The sequence below is a fragment of the Saccostrea cucullata genome, unplaced genomic scaffold (genome assembly GCF_032062105.1).
Source record: "Saccostrea cucullata isolate Sc308-1 unplaced genomic scaffold, CSIRO_AGI_Scuc_v1 ctg128, whole genome shotgun sequence".
NCBI lineage: Eukaryota > Metazoa > Mollusca > Bivalvia > Ostreida > Ostreidae > Saccostrea > Saccostrea cuccullata.
The window spans coordinates 281,400-305,594 of NW_026935471.1; the positions used below are offsets into that span (position 1 = coordinate 281,400).

The 24,195-nt window shown below is 35.0% G+C and overlaps 1 protein-coding gene across 1 annotated transcript; it reads left to right on the forward strand.

The window, feature by feature from the left end:
- Positions 1-209: 209 nt before the first annotated feature.
- On the forward strand, positions 210-18,766 carry LOC134242951 (uncharacterized). The gene is made up of 10 exons (XM_062725156.1): positions 210-271; positions 3,248-3,505; positions 4,424-4,813; positions 4,987-5,205; positions 7,864-9,549; positions 10,095-10,333; positions 10,423-10,659; positions 11,064-11,260; positions 12,260-12,475; positions 13,034-18,766. Exons 2-10 carry the CDS (start codon positions 3,253-3,255, stop codon positions 13,839-13,841), a joined length of 4,245 nt encoding a protein of 1,414 aa, XP_062581140.1. The 5' UTR covers positions 210-271; positions 3,248-3,252; the 3' UTR covers positions 13,842-18,766.
- Positions 18,767-24,195: the final 5,429 nt, after the last annotated feature.

Below are 24,195 nucleotides of genomic sequence, written 5' to 3' on the forward strand. Positions count from 1 at the left end.
ATAGGGAACTATGTACAAATGACATCAGTTTGTGTACGAGTTGACTTCTGATTTGTGTACGAGTTGACTTTTTGTGTACGACTCGGTTTGTGTACGAGACGGTTTGTGTACGAGTTGACTGTAAACCGTTGCTTTCGGTCCTTTGATTTCCTTGAAAGCAAAACGAAAGTAGATTTTCTAAAAAGCCATGTGTAAAAACCAATAAATATTATAAACCTCCCCATACTGCATGATAAAGGTTGCATGTTAAGGACTTTTGATGAATAAAACAGTGAGTATTCAACTGTATAGATATATACTGTTTTAAAATGTTTACTGTGATGTGTGCCTCATTCCTTTTTAGACCTTAAACTGACTGTATCATGCATGTACATGTATGTGGGTATTTAAATTATCAGTAAAGTCAATATAGACATCCTGTAGTAAATTATAATATATTTACTGATCACATCAAACTCTTTTCATAGATTAAACATGTTAAAGGCCGAGATTTTTTACCGGGTGGTAAATTCAAAGTGAGGGAGCTAGGGGCTTATTTTGTACATGTGTGAATGCCTTTTTTTAAACATATAAATATGTAAATCAATTTATTCATAATTTAATTTAAAGCACAGGAGTCGGCAGTTTTATCAATAAACCAGTGTAAACATAACCTATGAGCTCGCGAAGCTCATAGGTTATGTTTACACTGGTTTATTGATAAAACTGCCGACTCCTGTGTTTAAAGATTAATTTTGACATAAGCATGATTGGAAAAAAAACTGGATTTTAGATAAAAATACTGTACATGCATTGCTCATAAAAAAAAACTATGTATCATCAACCCAAAAGTAAGTCAATCAAACATGTCAAATATTAAAATTAGATCCTTTAATTATGTGTTATGTCGCTGTCGGGATAGCTAGCCTATATAGGGTGTCTTCTAGCTATTCCCACTTTTTAAAAATCTCAACTCCACCTATTCCCACTTGCAAATAACAATAGATGTTTAGATTTACATGTATTTTGTACATTTTAAGACAGAAAATAATGAATACATCTGTGAGAAAATATGATTTATTTAAGATTTTTGAAATAATAAAAAGATCTTGCAAAAAAAGCAACTTAATACCTAAATTTAAGAACATAGTTAATTATTTGTTTACACAAAATTCCACCTATTCCCACATAAAATCTTACCTTTTTCTTCATGATTTTCAAAAAGTGGGAATAGATAGAATGAACCCTATATAGATCTAAAGTTCAATCTCAGATGACCTCTGATGGGAAGTTGTTAGATCCTTATAGCAATGTAACAAAATACAGGAGTGTAAAGAATCTAATTTTAATTAGCTAGAAAGTAAGTGTGAAACGATTAATTATCTTAATTATTCAACCAGCATATTTTTCAAATCAACAATTGAAAAAGTACAGGTTATACAGTATGTACAGTAAAACTCGGATATAGCGAAGTCCTGGGGACCTGTGAATTTAATTCGCTATATCCGTAATTCGTTATATCCATATAACGAATTCGTATAAACATATATAACGAAGTCGTAATATTAATTTTTTTTCCTTCAAGTGTTAATACCAAATATGTTAGGGAAGCAAATATTACAAAACATACTTTTGATAACCAAGGTTTTATTATGAATTTATTTTTATATACAAATGCAAAAAGAAAATAAAGTCAGTTCAGTTTATCAAATTTTGATATCTTTGAAAGTTCGTTATAAAAGATACACATGTAAATTTCATTATATTTAACCTAAACGGGACTGAAAATCAGTTCGCTATATCCGTAAATTCGTTATATCAGAGTTCGTTATAACCGAAAAATTTTACAAAGATTTGTTAAGGATTTTGCCGGGGACCCAGAAAAATTTCGCTACATCCGTGAATTCGCTATATCCGTGTTCGTACTAAACGAGTTTTACTGTATTGTGTTAAAGGGACATATAAACAGATTTGAAGTCAATATATTTACTGTTATAATCACTTTTTATTTGCGAAAACTTTATTTTTGCATAATTACGCGAGATACTGAGCTTGCGAAAATTTCAAATCTATGATAGAATTCCTTAAGATTATACAGAGAAATATATAACAATTCCTTAAGATTATGTCTCGTTAATAAAGAGTCAATGCCTATCTCACAAAATAAGTTGTCAGGAAAATTTAGTGATCTACTGTATTTTCTCAAAGTACTATACGCACACTATATAATTAATAAATCTTAGATAGAAAGTTCTATCGTTAAAATGATATTGTCCGGTGAGGGCTTGTCCAGAGACACAGTTAAATTATTCTAACTAACTCTTGATTCCTTTTATTTAATTAATATTAATGGCAATTTGGCCATAAAATGTTTGTCTGATACATGTACTAAGAACAGTAAATACAGTATAATGTAGTAAATTATCCTTAATTCTAGTTCTTGAAATAAGGGGGATAGACGATGCTTTCCACTGAAATCAGGCTTTAAAGCATATCATAATATTGTGAAAGTGTCTTGGATATTATTAAATGTTCCTTTTAATCTTTTCTTATGTTTAACACATATAAAATTAAACAGAAACAGTAATGAGATACAATGTTTTTGTTGTAAATTAATTAAGTGCTTTTAAATAATTGTTAAAAAAATAAGCATTTTTGTCGTTTTTTTTTTATAAACATATATCCCCCCCCCCCCATGAAACATAAAAAGCTTAGGTAATTTGTGAAGTGACAGTCCATATCACCTGTAAAAAGGAATTTTTCTTTTGTAGGGGGGGGAAAGATGTTTTAAAAACATTTTTACCAAAATTATAGAGTTATAAATCTCTCTTTGTTTTCCCAAATTAGTAACTGTTTTATGAAAATCCAATCCCTTGTCTGCATGTTTGCGATGTTTTACAGTGTAATTATCAGATTATCTTGCAATATATATGGAACATCACTGATGATTCATCATAATGTTTTGTTTACATTATGATTAACCAAGTTCAATAATATGCATATCAAATAAGAGTTTTGGTGTATTAGCTAGAGTGAACTAAAAGAAAACTGGCAGATTCTGCAGGGAATATTGGTATACCGCCGATGATGATCCTTTGAATGATGTAAAAAAAATTCTTGAACAGTTTGTACATAATCATTTGTATGCATCAGTAAGGTGCTTGAGATTAACGGGGCCTAGGTTTGAACCACGGTTTGATTCATCATGTTTTTCTTCTCTCCTGTTATAATGGTATATTAAAAGTCAATCTACATTTTGTGATCATAGAGAATATGAGTGACAATAAAGGCAGGGGTGGATCCTCCAGGGGTGGTAGTCAAGGAAATCCAAGAGGAGGATCTCATGGAGGGCAGCGTGGTGGGCAGGCAGGCAGAGAAAATCCCACAGGAAAGGCCAGAGGTGGATCACAAGGTGGGCATCGTGGTGGACATTCGGGCAGAGGAAATCCCACAGGAAATGCCAGAGGTGGATCACAAGGTGGCAGTGAATTTTTTAGGGGTGGCTATCAAGGACATCCAGGACAGCGTAAGTCATTTTTTTAAAATTTAAACCAAGGTTTTTCTCCTAATTTTTTAGCTCTAATGGTCAGAGACTACAGTAATGCGTCCGGCGTCTGTCCGTCTGTCTGTAAACAATTTTTCAAAATGCTAATCCTCTAACAGTTTTGGACTGATTTCAATATAATTTGGCACACAAGTAGACTACACTAAGGTACATAATTCTTTGTATTGGTTTTTGATTTCGATGAATGGTGTTGCGGTGGTTACTAAAAATAGAAATTTCTATGAAATTCTTTCAAAATGCTACTCCTCCTACAGTTTTGGTCTGATTTCAGTATAACTTGTCTCACAAGTAGACTACACTAAGATACATAATTTTAAATATCAGTTTTTGATTTTGATGAATTGTGTTGCCGTGGTTACTAAAAATAGAAATTTACGTGAAATACTTTCAAAATGTTACTCCAAATACAGTTTTAGTCTGATTATAATATAATGTGGCATGCAAGTAGACTACACTAAGAACATAAAGAGACTTAATCAAGGATCATTATTCTATTTATTGCTGTTGTAAAGTTTCAATTCCCAACTGCTACTTTTCTTTTCCTTTGCTTTTCTCTTCCTTTTCCTTTAAGTAATTTAAACCAGTAAAGCTTCAGTCTCAACAGAGACTTCTGGTTTTGATAATAAAAGAACTTACACAGGAAGAAGCTTTACAAATACACTGTATACAATTTTAAAGTTTTGAGGCAAGGAAGCTGGATGGTCAAAAGTCAAAACTAAAAGTTCCAGTTCCCACCAGGATTATTTAATAAAGCATTAAACATTGAATAAAGCTTATAGCTTTAACATCCAACATCATTTCCAGCATATGTTATCTCACAATATCTGTTTTTGATTAGTTTAGATTTCTTGTGACAGTTGTATTTTCCATTATTTTCAGGACCAGGGCAACAGAACTTCCAGCCTGGAAATAATCAGCAATATTTTCCAAGTCAGCCCATAGGATCTAATGTACATCAACCAAGCCAGCCAGGTTCTCTTCTTGGAATGCCTCCACAATCACAAGGTTTATATGGACCTCCTCAAATGGGAAATCAAATGTATCCACCGCCACCCCAGCAAGTACGGATGCCAAATTATGCAGGGCAGCAACAGCCTAATTATGCAGGGCCACAACAGCCTAATTATGCAGGGCCACAACAGCCTAATTATGCAGGACAGCAAAAGCCCAATTATGCAGGGCCGCAACAGCCTAATTTTGGATTAAACCCCTATCTTCCACAGGCACCACCAAGACCACTGCTACCACCAAATCCTGAGGCATCAGCTGGTATCAGATTTATTTTTCTAGAAATAATTTGCTTTAAAAATCAATTTTAAAGACACAAAGAGGTGAAGTAAAAGTATTATTTAAACCAAAAGACAGATTTAAATGTTGCTAAGAACTCGGAACTAGATAAATCAGATGCTTATAATACGACCATTGCTTATGATATGTTTCAGGATCAGCAAAGTTTGTTTACAAGCACCCAGTGACGGTTTTAAATGAAATGAAGAAAAATGTTGTATACAGGGACTGCCCCACCAATAATGATTTTGTGTGTGTTATTACGGAGGTTGATGGAAGGTCATATGAAGGATATGCAGAGACCAAAAAAGAAGCAAAGAAAAATGCAGCAAAAGAGGCATTGAAGAACCTTTTTAATATCATCTGTGTGGAAGGTTTGCTCTTTTTTATGCTTCATGTTAACATCATTTTGAGTATTCAAATTGAAGTATGCTGTTGGCAGCTCTATAAATATTTTAGGCCTTTGACGCTCACCTGAGACAAAGGCACACGTAATTAATCTATTCTGATCAAAGAGTTTCCAGCGTCCATCTATCATCTCTAATCTTTTCATATTTTGAACTAAAGAACCATTGGGCCAATTTCAATCAAACTTGTCACAAAGCTTCCTTGAATAAAGGGGATTTAAAGGTGCATAGACACAGATTTGAAGTTAGTATTTTCTGTATAATATTACGACTTATATACTCTAATAGCATTTCACACAAAAATATATTAAGAATTTTATTTCATCTAAAAGTTATTAAAACTTCAAATTTTTTAGACGTGTTTCATTGACACATCCTTGCACTTTCAAAAATTTTAATTTCATTCTTAATACTTTGGAAAAGTGGAAATTTTGTTGCGACTATAAATGAAAAATATTATAACTATAATCCAGAAAATTCAGAGTAGAAATGTTCGAAAGCAAAACATACATACAGTATATTGTCAGTCCGTGCAGTTGTGGTGAGCAGACTTTAACAATTGAACGCACCTGGTGAATTGTAAACATTAAAAATAACAAAGCTCGTGCCCTGTTTACAAAAACTGTGTACGTTTCAAGGGTGTGTTCAATTTGCTAAACTGTGTACAAAACACTAAGCGTGGAATGGCGATACTTGTGAAGGGGTTTTGCTTATGAACATTTCTACTCTGAATATAATTATTTTTCTGGATTAAAGTTTTAATGTTTTGCATTAATACACAACAAGATTGCCACTGTTCCTTTGTATTAAGAATATTAGTAAAATTTGTGAGAGTGCAAGGATATGTGTCAATCACACCCATGCAAAAATTTGAAGTTTCAATAACTTTTAGATGAAACAAATTTTTTTATATATTTTTGTATGAAATTCTATTAAAATATATAAGTTGTGATATTATACAGAAAATATTAACTTCAAATCTGTGTCCATGCACTTTTAAGCTTATTCACAGGAAAGTGCCATACCCTTTTTCAAGGAGAGATACTGAAGAATCCTGATAATTTTGGACATCTTTAAAATATCTTCGTCTGAAGAACCACGGGGCCAGAAAAGATGAAACTTACAGTGAGCACAGTGACATGTAACACAGCAAGCTCTTAAAGCAATGTCTTGGCAAAGAGAAAATAAGTACTTAATTTGCACATTGATCCAAATAATTGATTTCATTTTAAGGGACAAAAATTTGCTTAAATTCATAGGATGATAGTAAATCTAGAAAACTAGAAATTTGAAAATCGTAGAAAGTTTACAAGGTATACCAATCCAGGCCTCCCTTAATTTTTTTTTATCATCTGTCCTTATGTTCTTTTTTTTGGTCCCCTGCAGGCCCTACTGGTGAAACCGAAGGGGACTTGGTTTCCTCTGTATCTGTCCGTCGGTCTAGCTGTCGCTATGTCTGTTTGTTCCACCTGGTTTTCCACACATTTTTTTCTAAACACTGGCAGATATTAATTGAGCTGATTGTAGGTGTGTGACTTTGCCTTGATGAGTTATAGATCAAGTTTGCATTGCATTCAGTGTCAATGATTTTTGACATAATTATTGCAATTTAATTTTTTAAGGGAACCAGATTATGCTTGCCGATAGGGGACTAGCATTGCCAATAGAAAACTTTCAGAGTGCTTGTTTAAATATGCCAGATACAGTAGAATCAGCAATGTCTGTGGAGAGCAGTGTTTGGGGAGTGTGTGGGTCACCCTTATCCACAAAATTTCATCCCCATGATCAGTTATTTTGCATAATTATCATTAATTCTTCCATATCTATAGGTTATCCATGAAATAACATTCCCACAATCTAACAGAATGTTGGCTTCCCACCAACATTGACCCATGAATTGTGAAGTAATTGAAAAAAATGCTTCCTTACAACTAGTGGTCTACAAATCTTAAAACTTAGTATAATACATCAAATCAAGTTTTCTTTAGAATATTATGATTCATCTTTAATCAGCTAAGCTAAAGTTTAGACATGTTTAATGGAAGAAGAATGTATACCATACCATATTTACCCGGAATGCTCCTCTTCGAAGAAGGAAGGGTATATTGCTTTGCTGCTGTCTGTCAGTCAGTCTGTTTGTCGTTCCACCATCCATTCATTTTCTCTGCAGAGGTTGCTTATATTGAAATTTGGTATACAGAATTATCATAGGAATATGTAGGTTTTGTTTTGGATATGATTGAGCCATTTTGGACAAAGTTATGCCCCTTGGACTTTGAAAAATTCCAATGATTTGCAGTTTTCATTCCTTTTCTTTGCAGAGGTTGCACATATTGAAATGAAATTTGGTATACAAATTTATCATAAGAATATCTAGATTAAGTACTGTTTTGGGTATGATCAAGCCATTTTGGATAGAGTTATGGCCCCTTGACTTATAAAAATTCCAATTATTTAGGGGAGGGATTGTTTTACAAACATCTTTTGTTTAACTAAATACAAACATCTTGTAATTGTTTATGAGGTGATATTATTTCACAACAGTTATATTTTTGTAAAATTAACAGATGCTGCAAGGTTAATAATTGAATGTTTAAATATATTCTTTTCTTTATCTTAATTAAGGTCCTAATGAAGAGGAAAAGGTACAAAAGGAGAGGAAAGAAAAAAGTACTGAGTCCAAATTAAAACAGAAAAAGAAAGATGAACGTGAGGATGAGAAACTCATCGATGAAATGTTAGAGGACCTGAAAAATCTAACCATGCCTGGTGTGAATGTTGTTAGTGAAAAACCACCATCAGCTAGAGACAAAAAACGAGGGGCACAAGGTGGAAACAGGCAGGGGGAACAACGGGAAAGACAAAACAGTGAGAGTGGTATGAGTAGGCAGAAAGAGGACAGTGGTGGAAGTGAAGAGCCTCAGAGAGGAAAAGGTAGAGGTGGAAGAAGAAGGAGGGGGAGAGGAGGAACGGGTGTACTGGAGGATGGGGAAGAAATGCCAGGAGAGGGTGATGTGGGCAATGACTCTGACAATGAGAGTGTGTGCAGCCATGTTTCACAGCCAGGTAGAGGTCGTGGTAACAGGAGAAGAGGCAGGGGAAGAAATGCTCCTAATCAACCCAATGATGATAGGGATTCCTACCAAAGGAATGACTCAGACAATGAAAGTGTCAGCAGTCAGAGTTCACAGTCTGCAAGGGGTAGGAGTCAAAGAGGAGGAAGGGGTAGAGGTAGAGGAGGAAGGGGAGGTGATCCAGGGAGAAGTGAGAGAGGTCAAGAGTCTAGCCAAGATGGTGTGACAGAGCAGCCCAGCCGAGAATTTGAAGATGATGCAGACGTAAGCTTCTCGGAGGCTAAGGTATTCAAATTCCTGGTGAGTACAATGGGAGGATGTGCCAGCATAGCAAAATTCAAAGAGGAATATACTCCCTTGCCTCCAAATTTTGATGAGTGGATAATGGAACCAAGGAAGCGACTATCCATTTTTAAAAGGAACCACAAACCTCTATTTATTAGACCCTTTCACATCAATGCTACAGTATGTGCTCATCATATGGGTTTTGGAGGAAAAAAGAAATGTGACCGTAAGGATTGCAGCCATTTTCATATTTGTAACTTCTTCTTGAATGGATGGTGCAAACGTGGCTTCAAATGTAGAAAAGGTCATACATTTACAAAAGGTCACAACAGGGTCTTGAAAGCAAAACTTGGGCTTAATCCTTTTAAAGATGTGGAAATAAAAACCATTGTTCAGTGCAGGTATCCCCAGATTTGCCACAGAAAAAGGTGTCCAGAAGGCGATGATTGTCCTTATCTTCACATCTGCTTTAACTACATTCGAGATAAATGTGAAGATTCTAACTGCCCTCGAGGACATGATTTAGAGACCCCTCACAACTTGTGGGTCCTCTCATGCCACAGGATGGACAAGTGGACCAAGGAGAAATTAGCCCTGCTGAAGTTTCTCATCAATATGCCAAGAAAACCAAGAAGCAAGAAGGACCCTGGTGATGGAGCATCCGCCGTTGATTTTTCTGAAATCATGAGTAATGTGGATGAATTAGAGTTGTCTGATGACATGGATGATGATGAAGATGAAGATGATGATGGTGAGGAAGAGGAAGATTATGTAGAGGAAGAGGAAAAAGATGTCTATCCTGGAAGTTATGGAAGAGACCCTTCAGAGTCAACAGAAGAGGTTTACCCCCAGAAGAGAAGATTGGATAGAAAAGACAGATGGGCAGCCGACGTGGAGGACACAGAATTCCTGGAGTATGGTAGAAAGCCAGACACTGAGGCATCCATTCCAGGTACATCATGTTTGTAAAATTATTGTTACATCCACTATTAACATTTTCTCTTTTATTTCTTGAGAAAACCATTGCTGTTTATCAATCAGTAAACAACACCAAGCATTTCATGTCTTGAGATTTCTTGAGCAGTGGCTGTTCCATCAATGAAACATACAATGACAAATATATCAATATAATAATGTTTAATCTGCTTATTCTACTTTAGGTCATTTTTTATACAGATATAAATATAAACAATGAAAGGGCTTTTACTTGCTTGACTTTGTTAGTATGGAAACATTGCAGCTACATGTATTGCAAAAAAAAAAATACATATGTTTTTTTCTTCAACAGCTGCAACATGAATTTCCTTTACTAAAAACCAAAGAATAAAAAAAATGTTAAAATGTTTATTAGTATAGTGTAATTTGATATCAGTTGTGAAATAAATGTTTATAATTTGGCACTTTAAAAGTGTATCATTAATGAATATGATAATCAGTATAGTATGATTATAATTAATACATTAAATCTGATACCAACCTCATTTTTTGTCATAGTAGGTAATAATGCACAGGAGGTGACGTCAAAGAGTATAGCGGAAAAGGATGCACACAAAAAAGACATCTGTGTCAGTAGTTTGTTGGCAGCCTGCCAGGGGAGGGGCTGCGATAAACACCACACACCTCTCCCCTACCTCTGGCAGATCCGTATCTATGGCGATTGGGTCAGCTTTAACGATGCGGAAAACCAGAAACTGGAAAAAAGCTACTGCAGTCTAGAAGATGTGGAAGGAGGGGAGGTAAGGAGATTTATTTTAAAATATTGAACCTGTTTGTAATGAATGTTGGATTCTTGAACACAGCTAATATATCATATTCTTGTATAAAGGTGGAGTATCAAGAGAGAAGATACAGGGTTCACATGAAGTTTAACGAGGAGAAGGGAGTTGTGTATGAGATAATCCACGGAGATGAACCCCTGAGTACACAAGACGTTCTCGCCATTAGGCGTCTGTCCACGGCGTCGTTTGCTAAGGAGAGGAAGCCATTGGCTGCCGGTTCGTTCCACACCCAGTGGCGGTGGTACTATCAGGATGATGCCAAGCAGTGGGTTCTGTATGACAAGGTTAGTTGTTATAGGTTAATATTGTTATAGGTCGCATTAGATAAAGAGTATTTTGTTGATGATCAGATTTGTGTTTTTGTTTGTTTTGAACATAGTTTACTGATGTCAATCAAAAGGACTGGAAACTAGTTCTAAATAACAAATAGTAAATTCTTCTCCTTAATTTGTGTCAGAATCACTCGTATTTCAGGTTTCACAGGATAAATTTTTGTAACATCTGATTATTATAGATCTGCAATTCATTGTTTATAGTAAACTGATTAAACCTTTGAATGTGCAGAGAACAGATTAAAGTAAAACATCCAATGTCACCTTCAACTTTGGAAAAAAAATTCTTTGGAACATTTGCTACAGTTCATTTTCAGTCTCATATGTGCATTTACAATTTTACTTTTTTTTCATAGGAAAGATTCCAGTACACTTTGGAGAAAAAATATCTCAGTGGACAAAAGAGTTACCTTTTTACAAGAGAAAGCTACCGATTTAAGTATCGGATAGATTTTGCAGGTTTGCAGCAGACGAATATTGATACAGATAAAGTTCGCAAGATTCTCCGTCGACCAGTGTTTCTCTCACTGGCAGATGTGGCAGCAAAATCCTTGTAAGTTATTATACCTGTAGAAACACGTTATGCAAATTAGAAGGGGAACAAAGATAATGAACCGCATCCAGCAAAACATTTGAACATTTTTGGCGTTTTCTGGAACAAATGAATAAATTTCAACCAATTAGGGTTTCCAGCTTCTGTAGGTAAAGGGGAACAAAAACTGTGTTCTGTCTCCCTTTGTCCTGAGGGTTGTGACAGAAACCATTAATAATGAAACTGTATCAGTTTGAATGGTTTTTGCCACATCCCTCAGGACAAAGTCAGTTAGAAACTTAGAATCGTATTTCATTAAGATCTTGATATTTTGGGCATTTCAATTCCCTTTCTCAAATCGCAGAGTCATTGACGTGGTGTAGTGTTTCGAGCCTCTGCTGTAGAGTCACAAAGTAAGGAGTTGATCCTTAGTAAACGGGTTCCAATTCCACTGTGGGATGTAGAGACCACATCCTTCAGATGAGACTGTATAAATTGAGGCACCATGTTGCAGTTAAATAACAAACAAATTACAGGCAGACATTCCTTGCCCTTTCAAATTAGATAAATCCCTAACTGGTTGAAATAGTGAAGCACAAGGTAATCACAATATGAAAATTCCATTTCTTTGGGGGGGGGGGAGAGAATGATTACAAGCAATTCAGAGGTAGGTATAATTCATTCTGTAGGTTGGATTACCGACTATAAGTGGAAATTTTAGCGAGACGCAAATTAAGCAATTTGTCCTTAAAAACTGATAATTTTATTTTATCGAGATGTTATTTTAGGGATTTTAGAATGCGCATTAAAGAAGCTTTTACAAATAAAACACAATTAATTTTTAGCGATATTCAGTTTTAGCGATCTCGGCACCCTCGCTAATAATGCCAAAATTAAATCCTCGCTAAAAATTCTACTTAATATACGGTATTTACATTTTCTTAGATTTCTTAAATTTTTCCAAAGTCAAGTTGTTTAATTTTTGTAAATATTTCCTAATCAGTCTCCATTGATTTTCAGTCCACCCTACCTTGCCATATCCTATCCCGGCTCCAGACCCCCTGGTTGGGCCCCATGGGACTTGGCACATGATTTTGAATTAGTGGATTTGGAGGAATCTAACAAAGAGTTCGTAGATGTCAAATCTTCCTTCTTCAGCACACTTAAGGAGGACAATTTCCAGATCTGCAATATTTATCGTGTACAGAATCTGGAGCTCTGGAATGAGTACAAAATGTAAGTCAAGTTTCCTGAGATTTCTATATAAATGACTTCGTAAATTTGCCATCTACAGGAATTAAATACTGTTTACAAGAAATTTTTTGCCCCCATTTTATTTTCGCCCCTTTCGCCCTACCTTCAGTTGGGTGAATTTAAAACGGTATGAATTCAATGAATTCAAATTACAATTTCTGAAACAGAACTGTGACTGGACGAATTCAAGACGGGGCAAAATTGTTTGCAGGTGTGAAAGGGCAAAGATAACCCTGTATACAGAATTCAGTCCATTTCAAAAAGTTTTATACATACGTATATTGGAAATGTTTTGTATTAAGCATGAACAATAATTAGAGGTAGTAAACATTTAACCTTTTAGCTAATATGGGGCCAATCGAGCTGATTTCACATATGAAATGCAGGTACAAATGTACACGGTGGTATTCTCTTATTAAAGTCAAAACATTATTTAAGTCTCGGGGATTTGAAGAGAAAGAGTAGGGATGAGGAAAATATTTAATTTGGTAAGGAAAAAGAAGAATTTTTCAGCAATTGAAGTTTAATCCTTTTTTATAGGAAGAAGTCCAATATGGAAAGAATCAGTGAGGCGAGAGGTGGAAGCGTGGATGAGAGAAGCCTCTTTCATGGCACAGATTCCATTAACACTTGTTATGGAATTTGTACTACCAATTTTGATTTTAGATTGAGTGGTAAAAACGCCACTATGTATGGCCAAGGGTCATACTTTGCTACTACTTCAAAGTACAGCAATTGCTACACCAGAGGTCCATTGCGGCTGATGTTAAAAGCAAAGGTTCTTATTGGTAGCTACACCAAAGGGGAGAGGGACATGAAATGTCCCCCGATTATGGAAGGTCACAGGCGGTATGATTCTTGTGTAGATAATATGGCCAACCCAACAATATTTGTCACTTTTGACAGAAACCAGAGCTACCCGGAATACCTGATAGCATATAAAGAGAAAGATGATGATCTCGTTTCGCCTGCTGCAGTTCCAATGCCTGTGAGCAGGCCAACGTCTTTAGGAGCAACTGTTCAGAGTTCAAATACAGGGTCTGCTAATGCACATTCTGGTTATAACCAGAATTTTTCTAGCAGTTCGTACAACTCTTCTAGCAGTGCTCAAGGCTACCCAACTCGAGTGAGTAGTGCTCAGAATGCTGGTGCTCAACCTTCTGTGAGTGTAGGTCAGGTGTACAGCAACCCCTATCTGTCATCTCCCACTACACCCTCTGATTTACCTGCTTCTCAGGTGAGTCCAGTAGAGTCCCCAGGTCTGTCTTACCGGACATCTTCCGGGCGCGTGGAACGGATGGACTATCCAGAACGGAGGAAGAAGGATGATACCTGTAGTATCCAGTAGACAGTGAGGAAGAGGATAGCTTCAGTATCCTGAAGACACAGAGAAAGAAGGATAACTGTAGCATCCACTGCTATGGATAGGAAAACTTTTTTACATAAAAGCAATTAACATTTCACTGTATTTCTCTTCTAAGTTTTGTATTTTTGATTACAAATAGGTCATGAGAATCAAATCTGTTATGGATGAATTTGTACATAAGCTAGTATACGGTAATTATTTGGTAATTGAGGATCTTTTGTTTTTAGATCCCACCAGTGTCATGAAACAACATGCCATGATTTTTCTTATTTTTTCATTTATTCATGAGAGCTAAAGAGCAAAATCTGTTAATTCAGTTATTGGTGGATACAAAGGATCAGATTACAAATTACTTATTACAAACATTGTTGAATATTTGTTGTGCATTATGTAGAAATCTTAAACAAACAATGGGTTCAAGACCTTTTTTTCAATCAGTTTAACTATACCCTGGAACGTTAAGCAAGCTGCATAAACTTGCCTTGTTTATTCTCAAACCATTGCTAATACAATGTAGCTGCAAACATAGCCAACATGAGCAATCGAGAATATCATGGTATATGACAGGGATTGTGTTGGTATTTTAAACCTTGTCAGCCATTTTTAGCTGTAAGGGTTGTACCTGCTTGTACTAAAATCACTGGTTAAGGAAAATACAAAACATTATATTCATATATGAATATCATAGAAATATTTTGTATATTCACCTATGTTGATATTTTTCCTATTGAAGGTTCAAGATGAAAACATAAGAGGGTTGATGTGAACAGTTGGTTATTTTACAGTAGACAAGACGTACTAGAGTTGTCACCAGTATGTCAGTCTCACTGTACACATAAACACTGAATTTATAGTGATTTGTTGTTGTATGTGGTACATGTATTTTGTTATGCGATACAGAATGTGCCATAAAAAGTTACTGTAACAGTGATTAAGAATATCTTAATGCTATAATCAAAAATGATGTATGTACTGTATATTTAAGATATACTAAGTATCTAAGTGATGTATTTCGTAATGTACTGGATTATTTAGACATTGAAGCATGAGATCATGTCGAAATAGCTATAAGCACCTCAAGAAAGATCGAGGTTTATAACGTTGGTTATTACAAATGTTACGGAAATCTTTTTAGTAAGGATACATGCTTTATAGTAAGGATACATGATTTTCAGTAAGAACACATGCTTCTCTGTAAGGAAATCTTTTCAGTAAGGATACATGCTTTTCAGTCAGGATACATGCTTTTCGGAACGGATATTACATGCTTCTCAGGATACATGCTTTTCGGTAAGGAAACATGCTTCTCAGTAAGGATATATGCTTTTCAGTCAGGATGCATGCTTTTTGGTAAGGAGACATGCTTCTCAGATTTGTGGAAGGGAATAAGAAGATAAAATCTGCCATGACATCTCTTGCACAACTTAATAAGTTTATATGTATCTTTATAGAGTTGCTTATAACCTTGAAACACACATGTAACTAGGAATAGTAGCTTCCCAGTAACAAATAAAAATATATACATGTACCAGTATATATAGACCTTGAATGAAGGTCAGTTGAGCAAGGCTACACAAATGGTGAGAAGTTATTTAATTCTTAATTGTATTTTTGATTAACCAAACGTTAATTGAAATATGAATGAGAAACGGTAGCCACATGTGACAGGAAAGCTTACTAAGACTGACAGATGTGCCATAATCTAATGCCCTGTTCACACGAAGAGTTTAATTCTCAGTAAATTAATGCGAAGTAAACTAATGTGAATCAAAATAATGCGAATTAAATTGCATTCACACGACAGCTAAATCGAAGTAAACTAATGCGAATGAATTAAAATTTTATAACTACAAAAAGACTATTCAGGAAGGCTATTATGACATCATTTGTAAATCACGTCATGTATGCAGAGCCATCCATTTGAATCATAGTGGCTACAGGGATACAATTAGTGATTACCATGCTTTTCCTTGATTTTCGAACCAAATGTAACACAGATACCTAAATCTAACCATCAACATGTGTACTGTGACTCAGTTCTGGCCTTATGCATGCATCAAAATTTAATTTGAATTAGCTTCGCTTAGCGTTCACACTGAGTTAATGCGAAGGAATTTAATGTGCAGTAAATTAATTCGAATTAAACTAATTCGCATTAAATTCTCCATGTGAATGCTAAGCAAAGCTAATTTGCAGTAAACTTACGTTTAAATCGAATTGAACTCTCCATGTGAACAGGGCATATGTTTAAAATTTGTAGAGTCTTTTTATAGATTTTTCAAACTTCTGTCTAATAGATATTCATCCTATTGAGATTGCCCACATTTTGTCAAATTCTCACCATTATTGCACAGAGGAGGGCATGTGTGTAATATAAACTCGCATTTTAGTGGATTGTTGAAACATGCAACCAACTTTTTTCACATTACATGAATTAAATTGTACGTTTATTGGTTCTGAAAAATATGTAAAGTTTCATTGCTTGATTAGTGAAGTTAATGGGCATGGGGAGGTCTAAGAATACATAAAAAGCATGATTTCTTGATATGAAAAAAGATTATTTGTACACATGTAATTTCAGCACATTTACATATAATGTATGACTTGTAGCCTAAGTTCATGAATCAAACTTAACAATGAAATGTATATGTAATTAAAATCGGTCTATGTATTTAAAGAAAAATATGTTAGTATATGTATGTATACTTATACAGCAGTGTATTGCAGTGACATGTCTTTATAATAACAAAGGTGTAGGGATTTTTTTAATGCTTTATTTTTAAAACGTTTTCTTCCAAACAAAAGAAGGTGTAAGAAATTTTTGCATTTTGATTTTGAACACTAATTACTGGTTATTTTAAACAATGATTTTGAGTACTTGTAAATCACTAATGAATTTTGATCATTTGCTTGTTCACATTATTATGCTTTCTAATGATATTTAGAAAAAAAAGATGTTAACTTTCTGACAATTATAACCACAAAAGTTAAACTTTCTATTTGTGTTTGTAAATTAGTCACCCCCTTTTTTTAGCTCAATTGAGTCAAATGCTACAAGAAGAGACTTTCAGAATAAAATTGACCAGGAAAAAAGAGAATGCTTTGATTTGAATTTAGATTTAATAAATAGTGGCCTTGAATGATCAATGTCTTTAGTATAAAAAAAGTATGTAAGGCCATCTTTGAAAGACTTCTATTTGCCCTCTTTTGACTTTTTGTTAAAAACAATTGGGATAATAATTTTAAAAGTAGATGATTTTTTTTTCTAGAAAAATGTCAACATACTTGTCAATGAGATGAGAAAATTCTTGAAAAAAACTTTTTAAAAAAATATTAAAAATATTGTTTCTTGTAGGTTAAAAAATGTTTTGAGTTGGACCATTTTAGTCTGTTGGTTGGGAGAGGGCAAACAAAGAGTTTTTTTTAAAGGATGGCTACATTTGTGTAAGATGTCCATTTTATGATAATGTAATGCTAGTCTAGCTAGTATAGTGTGTTTTCCTTTCTTCCTTTGGCTTTTCTTCTTCCCTCAAAACTAAGTTTGGGAGAATATACTGGAGGCTCTATGTCTGTTTTTTTTTTCATCTTTGAAGCTTAATTCTAAACTTTGTAGAAATGATAAAACTACAGTTTAAATATGTGCTCCTTTTCAGGTTTTGTAAAAATTTTAAAAAGTATTTTATTTCATCATAATGTACATAACTAGCATTGAAATAAGAGAAGTAAAATTCTTATCTGGACGTATTTTTGAAATCTGAAAGAATTTTATAGGCTAGTACCGTACTTCATACAAAGGTAGCTTTCTGCCAGAAGTGCCTACATGTATAATGATATTACATCATTGTCTTTTAGACAAGGTCAAATTCACAACTAGGCTACAAAAAATTAAAATTAAGTCTGTGATAATTTTGAAGGAATGGAAGAAACCTGACCCAAACTAGAGGTACTGTGAGCGATGAGCTCATTAAATGATACCCCCCGCCTCCCATATGGTTATAACTGGTGAAAAATTCCATGTTTTCTTGTGGCCGGGAAACCGAAAATATGTGTCGGATCAAAAAGTAAAACAGGAGGTGCACAATGGCAATATGTAATAAAGATTCTGTGAAAGTTTCATCAAATTTCATTCAGTGGTATGAGAGGAGTTGCGGATAAGAGATGGGTACCCCAAAGCGTAACAGACGGACGGACAGACGGACGGACGGACGGACGGACGTACAGACGGACGGAAATACCGATTACTATATACCCTCCCGCTTTTCAAGCGGGGGGTATAACAAAGATGTAAATGTAAAATTGTAGCTGATGATTGATTAAAAGCATTTACAGATTGTGCTTGCATGGCTCAAAGGTTGCATTTGGCAAGAAACAAGTGTGAAACAAGAGCACTTTGATCATTTTAACAAAGTCACTTAGATCTAAGTGTAAAATTATTTTCTTTTGCCAGATAAAATGACAATGACACAGAACATTTAGGACATTAATAGGTCAAGGTCAGGTCACAATGTTCAGGTGTTTGAATTTCTGAAGGTCACGGAAATGTAACATTTTGAAAATAAAACTTGACATGGAAGGAGCACCAGGAAGTTATACTTGGCACACAGGAGTATTCCCAGTTATTTGTTACAAATGTTTCATGTTTTTGACCATGACACCTTCATTCTAGAGTGTTACAATCTTCATTAAGACACAACATTTAGGCCATGGAAAATTAAGCAAGCTGGCAGAGTTCTTCTTAAATATATTTTAAGTATTTTCTTTCATTAGTTGAAACAGGTAGTTTTTAAGTTTTGTTAGAAAATTGTTGTAGGTTGATTATTTTCCCTATCTAGTTAAACATTGCTACATGTTTTGTTCTTTGTCCATTGCATTATTGTTTAATTTAATAAAGTTGAATTTAATTTTAATATTTTGTTTTCACTTGAACAGTTGAAGCTAGTGTTCTAGGCTGTAAAAGAAATTATTTTGTTGGTGAATCTATACTCTTTTAATACTACTACTGATAAATAATTTTTGAAAAGAAACTAAAGCTGGTAATCAGCTTGAAATTTTGATTTCAACCAGTTAACTTGTCATTGATCACTTTTGTCAAAGGCATATTGCAATTCCTTTGTGTATAACTTTTGTGCATGTTGATGATTTAAATTGAGGTCGAAATTTTCTTCCAGGCATTAAAGTCAGCCCCCCTATTTTTCCAAAATGTAACTTTTTGCTGTTAAAAATGTTTATTGAAGGCCATTGACACCTTCCACTTTTTGATGCAGTAGAGACAAATAAGGGTGATGTAATAGTGTATTTCTAAAATTATAAAAAAAAAAAGCAGTTGAAGGCTGACACATATATGTATATACACATACACACACCCTCCCATCTAAATACCAAAATAGGATTTTTAAGTTTGGAAAATTATTCTCAAGACTCAATTCAAAACTAAACCAAAAAAAATTGAATAGACTTTGAACTGCAGCATATTATAGATATTAGGTAGCTGTAACCCAATGTAACTGTATTTTTAGCTCTATACTGGTCAAAAGGACTTGTGGGATAGTGAGGTGACCACAATATGTTTGTTTGTCATGAAATACGATGGTAACGAACAACTTATTCAATCTCGAAAGTCCAATGACATGTACAATTCAACTTTGGAACAGAGCAAACATGGACCTAAAAATTTTGAGGTGGGATCAGATGCCAAAGAGGAGTGAGCATCCTCTGCTGACTGGTCAAACCTACCGTGTCTTCCTTGAAACAAGAGGCCCATGGGCCTTATAGGTCACCTGGGTATCATGCGACAACTTACAACTATTGAATTTAATTCATGTTTTAAACTAGAGGCCATGAAATTCACAATTTTGAAAGAGGCACCATTGCTTATCATAATTATACACTCAGCATGCTTATTTTGGTTACTTAATACCGAGAGGTAGATCAGAGGAACAAAAAGAAAATGCATTTCCACTTTTAGTGAATTTCAGGGCCCCTGGGTCAGTGCTTCTTGTGTTAGGGCGGGTCCACAGTTGAGCTCCCCATACCACAGGAACCACTGACCCTGGGGTCACATCTTTCAAAATTTTGGACATTTTAAAAATTTTATTTCATCATGCTGTTGATTAATACCAAAATGCAGATTTCAAAGTATTAAATTATTTCAGACTATGTTAACCCCCCCCCCCCCCAAAGTACCTTAATCTGTCCCAGGGGCCAGGAAATTGACCATTTTTTGAGGAAGCAAGTTTTTTTGTCATAAATATATACCGTACTAAGATTATTGTAATTATACCCAACAACAAAGGAAAATATTTTCAAATAATTCATGAATTTTCACTATGTAAACATTAAATCCCCGCCCTAACACAAGAATTAAGCCCTAAACCAGGGACCCTGAAATTCAAAAATCTCAAATAGGCATCCTTCCTCCTCATAACTATGTACATAGTTCTTTGGTTAAATACTCAGACGCAGAAAAGAAGAGTTTTAAAGAATTTATGCATTTTCACTATATAATCAATAAAGTCCCACCCTAACACCAGAACCCCCAATTCAGGGGCCATGAATTCGCAATTTTGGAAGAGGTAGCCTTATTCAACATGACTATGTACTTGGTTAGTTTATTTAATGCCCATGAACAGAGAAAAAGATTTTCAAAGAAAAAAAAAATTTTTTAATTATATAATCTATATAGCCACGCCCTAGCACTAGAACCCCTGACCCTGGGGCCATGAAATTCATAATTTTGGAAGATGCAGCCTTATTGCACTTGGTTTATTTAATGCCCATGAACAGAGAAGAAGAATTTCAAAGAATTTTTGCATTTTCACTATATATATATATATATATATATATATATATATATATATATATATATATATATATATATATATATATATATATATAGAAAGCACAAAGAAATTCACTTTTACATGGAAACCCACTTCCGCCCCAGCCCGGGGTTGAAATCTCGACCTTCGGAATCTGTCTCCTAGCAGTGCAGGAACAGCGCGCTAGACCGCTCGGCTATCTATATATGTCCCCGCCCTACCACTAGAATCCCTGACCCTGGGGCTATTAAATTCATAATTTGAAAAGAGGCAGTTTTATTCAACATAACTATGCACTTGGTTAGTTTATTTAATGCCCACAAACAGAAAAGAAGAATTTCAAAGAATTTATGCATTTTCACTATATAATCTATATAGCCCCGCCCTAGCACTAGAACCACTGACCCTGGGGCCATGAAATTCACAATTTTGAAAAAGGCGGTTATTTTCAACTTAACTATGCACTTGGTTAGTTTATTTAATGATCAGGAGCAGAAAAGAAGAATTTCAAAGAAATAATGCATTTTCACTATATAACCTGTTTAGCCCCGCCCTAGCACTAGAACCCCTGACCCCAGGGCCATGAATTTCACAATTTTGGTAGAGGACTTAATGCTGATTACAATCATACCAACAATTTGACTGCTTAATGTCCAGGAGTAAAGAAGAAGATTTTTAAAGATTGCACTAATTTAAGCGGTTTTTGCCCTACCCCCCAGGTCCTAGGGGGGCAGGGACCAGGAAATTCATAATTTTTGTTCCCCTTCACCCATAGATGCTATATGCCAAATTTGGTTGAAATTGGCTCAGTGGTTTCAGAGAAGAAACTAAAAATGTTCAACGCACGACGAACGACGCACCACGACGGACGAAAACAGATAGCTAAAAACTGGAAAATCCATAGACAGTTTTCTGTATAGATAATGGTCTAACAATTAGTATGAAATATGCCAGTCAGCATTAATAATTATGTATTCAATGTTTTTTATTTCAACAAGTATGTGTACAATGAACTGTCATGTAGCTTTCTCCCACCGGCTGAAATGGGAGAGGATCGTTTTTTAAAGAGACTATGTAAACCAAGGATCGCTTTTCTATTTATTGCTGTTGCGAGTTAAAAGTGCTATTTTTCTTTGTTTCGAGTTTTCAAATTAATTATGAAATAACATAAAAAAGGTTAGAAAATAAAACTTTCTCGAATATTTTTAAGACATTAAAAGAGCCATATAGCAGGATTTTACATACTTGGATTGATGTTTTCAAGCTCCTAAATATAGCGGATTTATCATAATCTGAGTGCATGGATCGATATACTACTTCCTCCAAACTTTTATCAGACTGAGTGTAAAAATAATGTGTGTACTGCTTAGGATTGGTAAGCTTTTCTTACTTTAATAACGGACTTTGTTTCGCTTGGTTTTTTAGCTCATCTGAGCTGAAAGCTCAAGTGAGCTTTTCTGATCACCCATTGTCCGTCGTCCGTCCGTCTGTCCGTCCGTCCGTTTGTTAACTTTTCACATTTTCAACTTCTTCTCAAGAACCACTGGGCCAATTTTAACCAAACTTGTACAAAGCATCCTTGGGTGAAGGGGAATTTAAATTGTTAAAATAAAGGGCCAGGTCTACTTCCGAGGGGAGATAATCTTCTTCTCAAGAACCACTGGGCCAGGAAAGTTGAAACTTATGTGGAAGCATCCTGGGGTTGCGTAGATTCTAAATTGTAAAAATCATGACCCCCGGGGGTAGGGCGGGGCCACAATAGTGAATCCAAGTTTAACATAAAAATATATAGAAAAATCTTGAAAAATCTTCTTCTCAAGAACCAGTGGGCTAGGAAAGCTGACACTTATGTGGAAGCATCCTAGGGTAGTGTAGATATTAAATTGTTCAAATCATGACCCCCAGGGTAGGGCGGGGCCACAATAGGGAATCCAAGTTTTACATAGAAATATAAAGGAAAAATCTTTAAAAATCTTTTTCTCAAGAACCAGTGGGCCAGGAAAGCTGAAACTTATGTGGAAGCATCCTGGGGTAGTGTAGATTCTAAATTGTAAATATTATGATCCCGGGGGGTAGGGCAAGGCCACAATATGGAATCCAATCTTTACATAGAACTATATAGGAAAAATCTTTAAAAATCTTCTTCTCAAGAACCAGTGGGCCAGGAAAGCTGAAACTTATGTGGAAGCATCCTTGAATAGTGTAGATTCTAAATTGTAAAAATCATGACCCCCGGGGGTAGGACAGGGCCACAATAGGGAATCCCAAGTTTTACATAGAAATATAAAGGAAAAATCTTTAAAAATCTTCTTCTCAAGAACCACTGGGCCAGGAAAGCTGAAACTTTTGTGTAAGCATCCTGGGGTAGTGTTGATTCTAAATTGTAAAAATCATGACCCCTGGGGGTAGGGCGGGGCCAAAATACGGAATCCAAGTTTTACATAGAAATATAAAGGAAAAATCTTTAAAAATCTTCTTCTCAAGAACCACTGGGCCAGGAAAGCTGAAAGTTATATGGAAGCACCTTGGGTAGTGTAGATATTAAATTGTTAAAATCATGACCCCCGTGGGTAGGGCGGGGCCACAATAGGGAATCCAAATTTTACATAGAAATATATAGAACAAATCTTTAAAAATCTTCTCAAGAACCATTGGGCCAGGAAACCTGAAACTTTTGTGGAATCGTCCTTGAGTAGTGTAGATATTAAATTATTAAAATCATGACCCCCGGGGTAGGGAGGGGCCACAATAGGGAATCCAAGTTTTACATAGAAATATATAGAACAAATCTTTAAAAATCTTCTCAAGAACCACTGGGCCAGGAAAGCTGAAAATTATATGGAAGCATCCTTGGGTAGTGTATATATTAAATTCTTAAAATCATCAAAGGGAAAGGGGTAGTGGGGTATGATAGGTATAGCAAGAGGGGAAATCTGGTAAGAACTGCATCACCCAAGTTACTCAGGTGAGCGATGTGGTCCATGGGCCTCTTGTCGTTTTTAGCTCTACTGATCAGAGAAAGTAATGCGCCCGGCGTCCGTCCGTCTGTCTGTAATCAATTTTTTTAAATGCTACATCTACTACAGTTTTGGTCTGATTTCAATATAACTTGGCACACATGTAGATTACACTAACATACATAATTCTGTGTAGCGGTTTTTGATGAACAGTGTTTCCGTGTTTACTAAAAATAAAAATTTCTGTGCAATACTTTCATCACGTATTGATCAAATAAGTGCACGATAAAATAGTTAAAGCTATATATGGCGTATCTAAGCTAAAAATAAAAAATACGAAATAAAGTGTAGATTTACATGATATTTGTTATTTACGTTAAATTTAAATTTTCACTGATTTTGAACTTAAAAATCCCCTCGTTTCTATAGTTAAATTGACTTTAAACTGTGTCTGCTATTTAATTCCGAGTCGGAAATAAATCAAATATTGTTTTAAATTTGTGATATCTATGAAACGCGATTGATTTACATTGTGTAATTTACAGGAAAGTCCTATCTTTA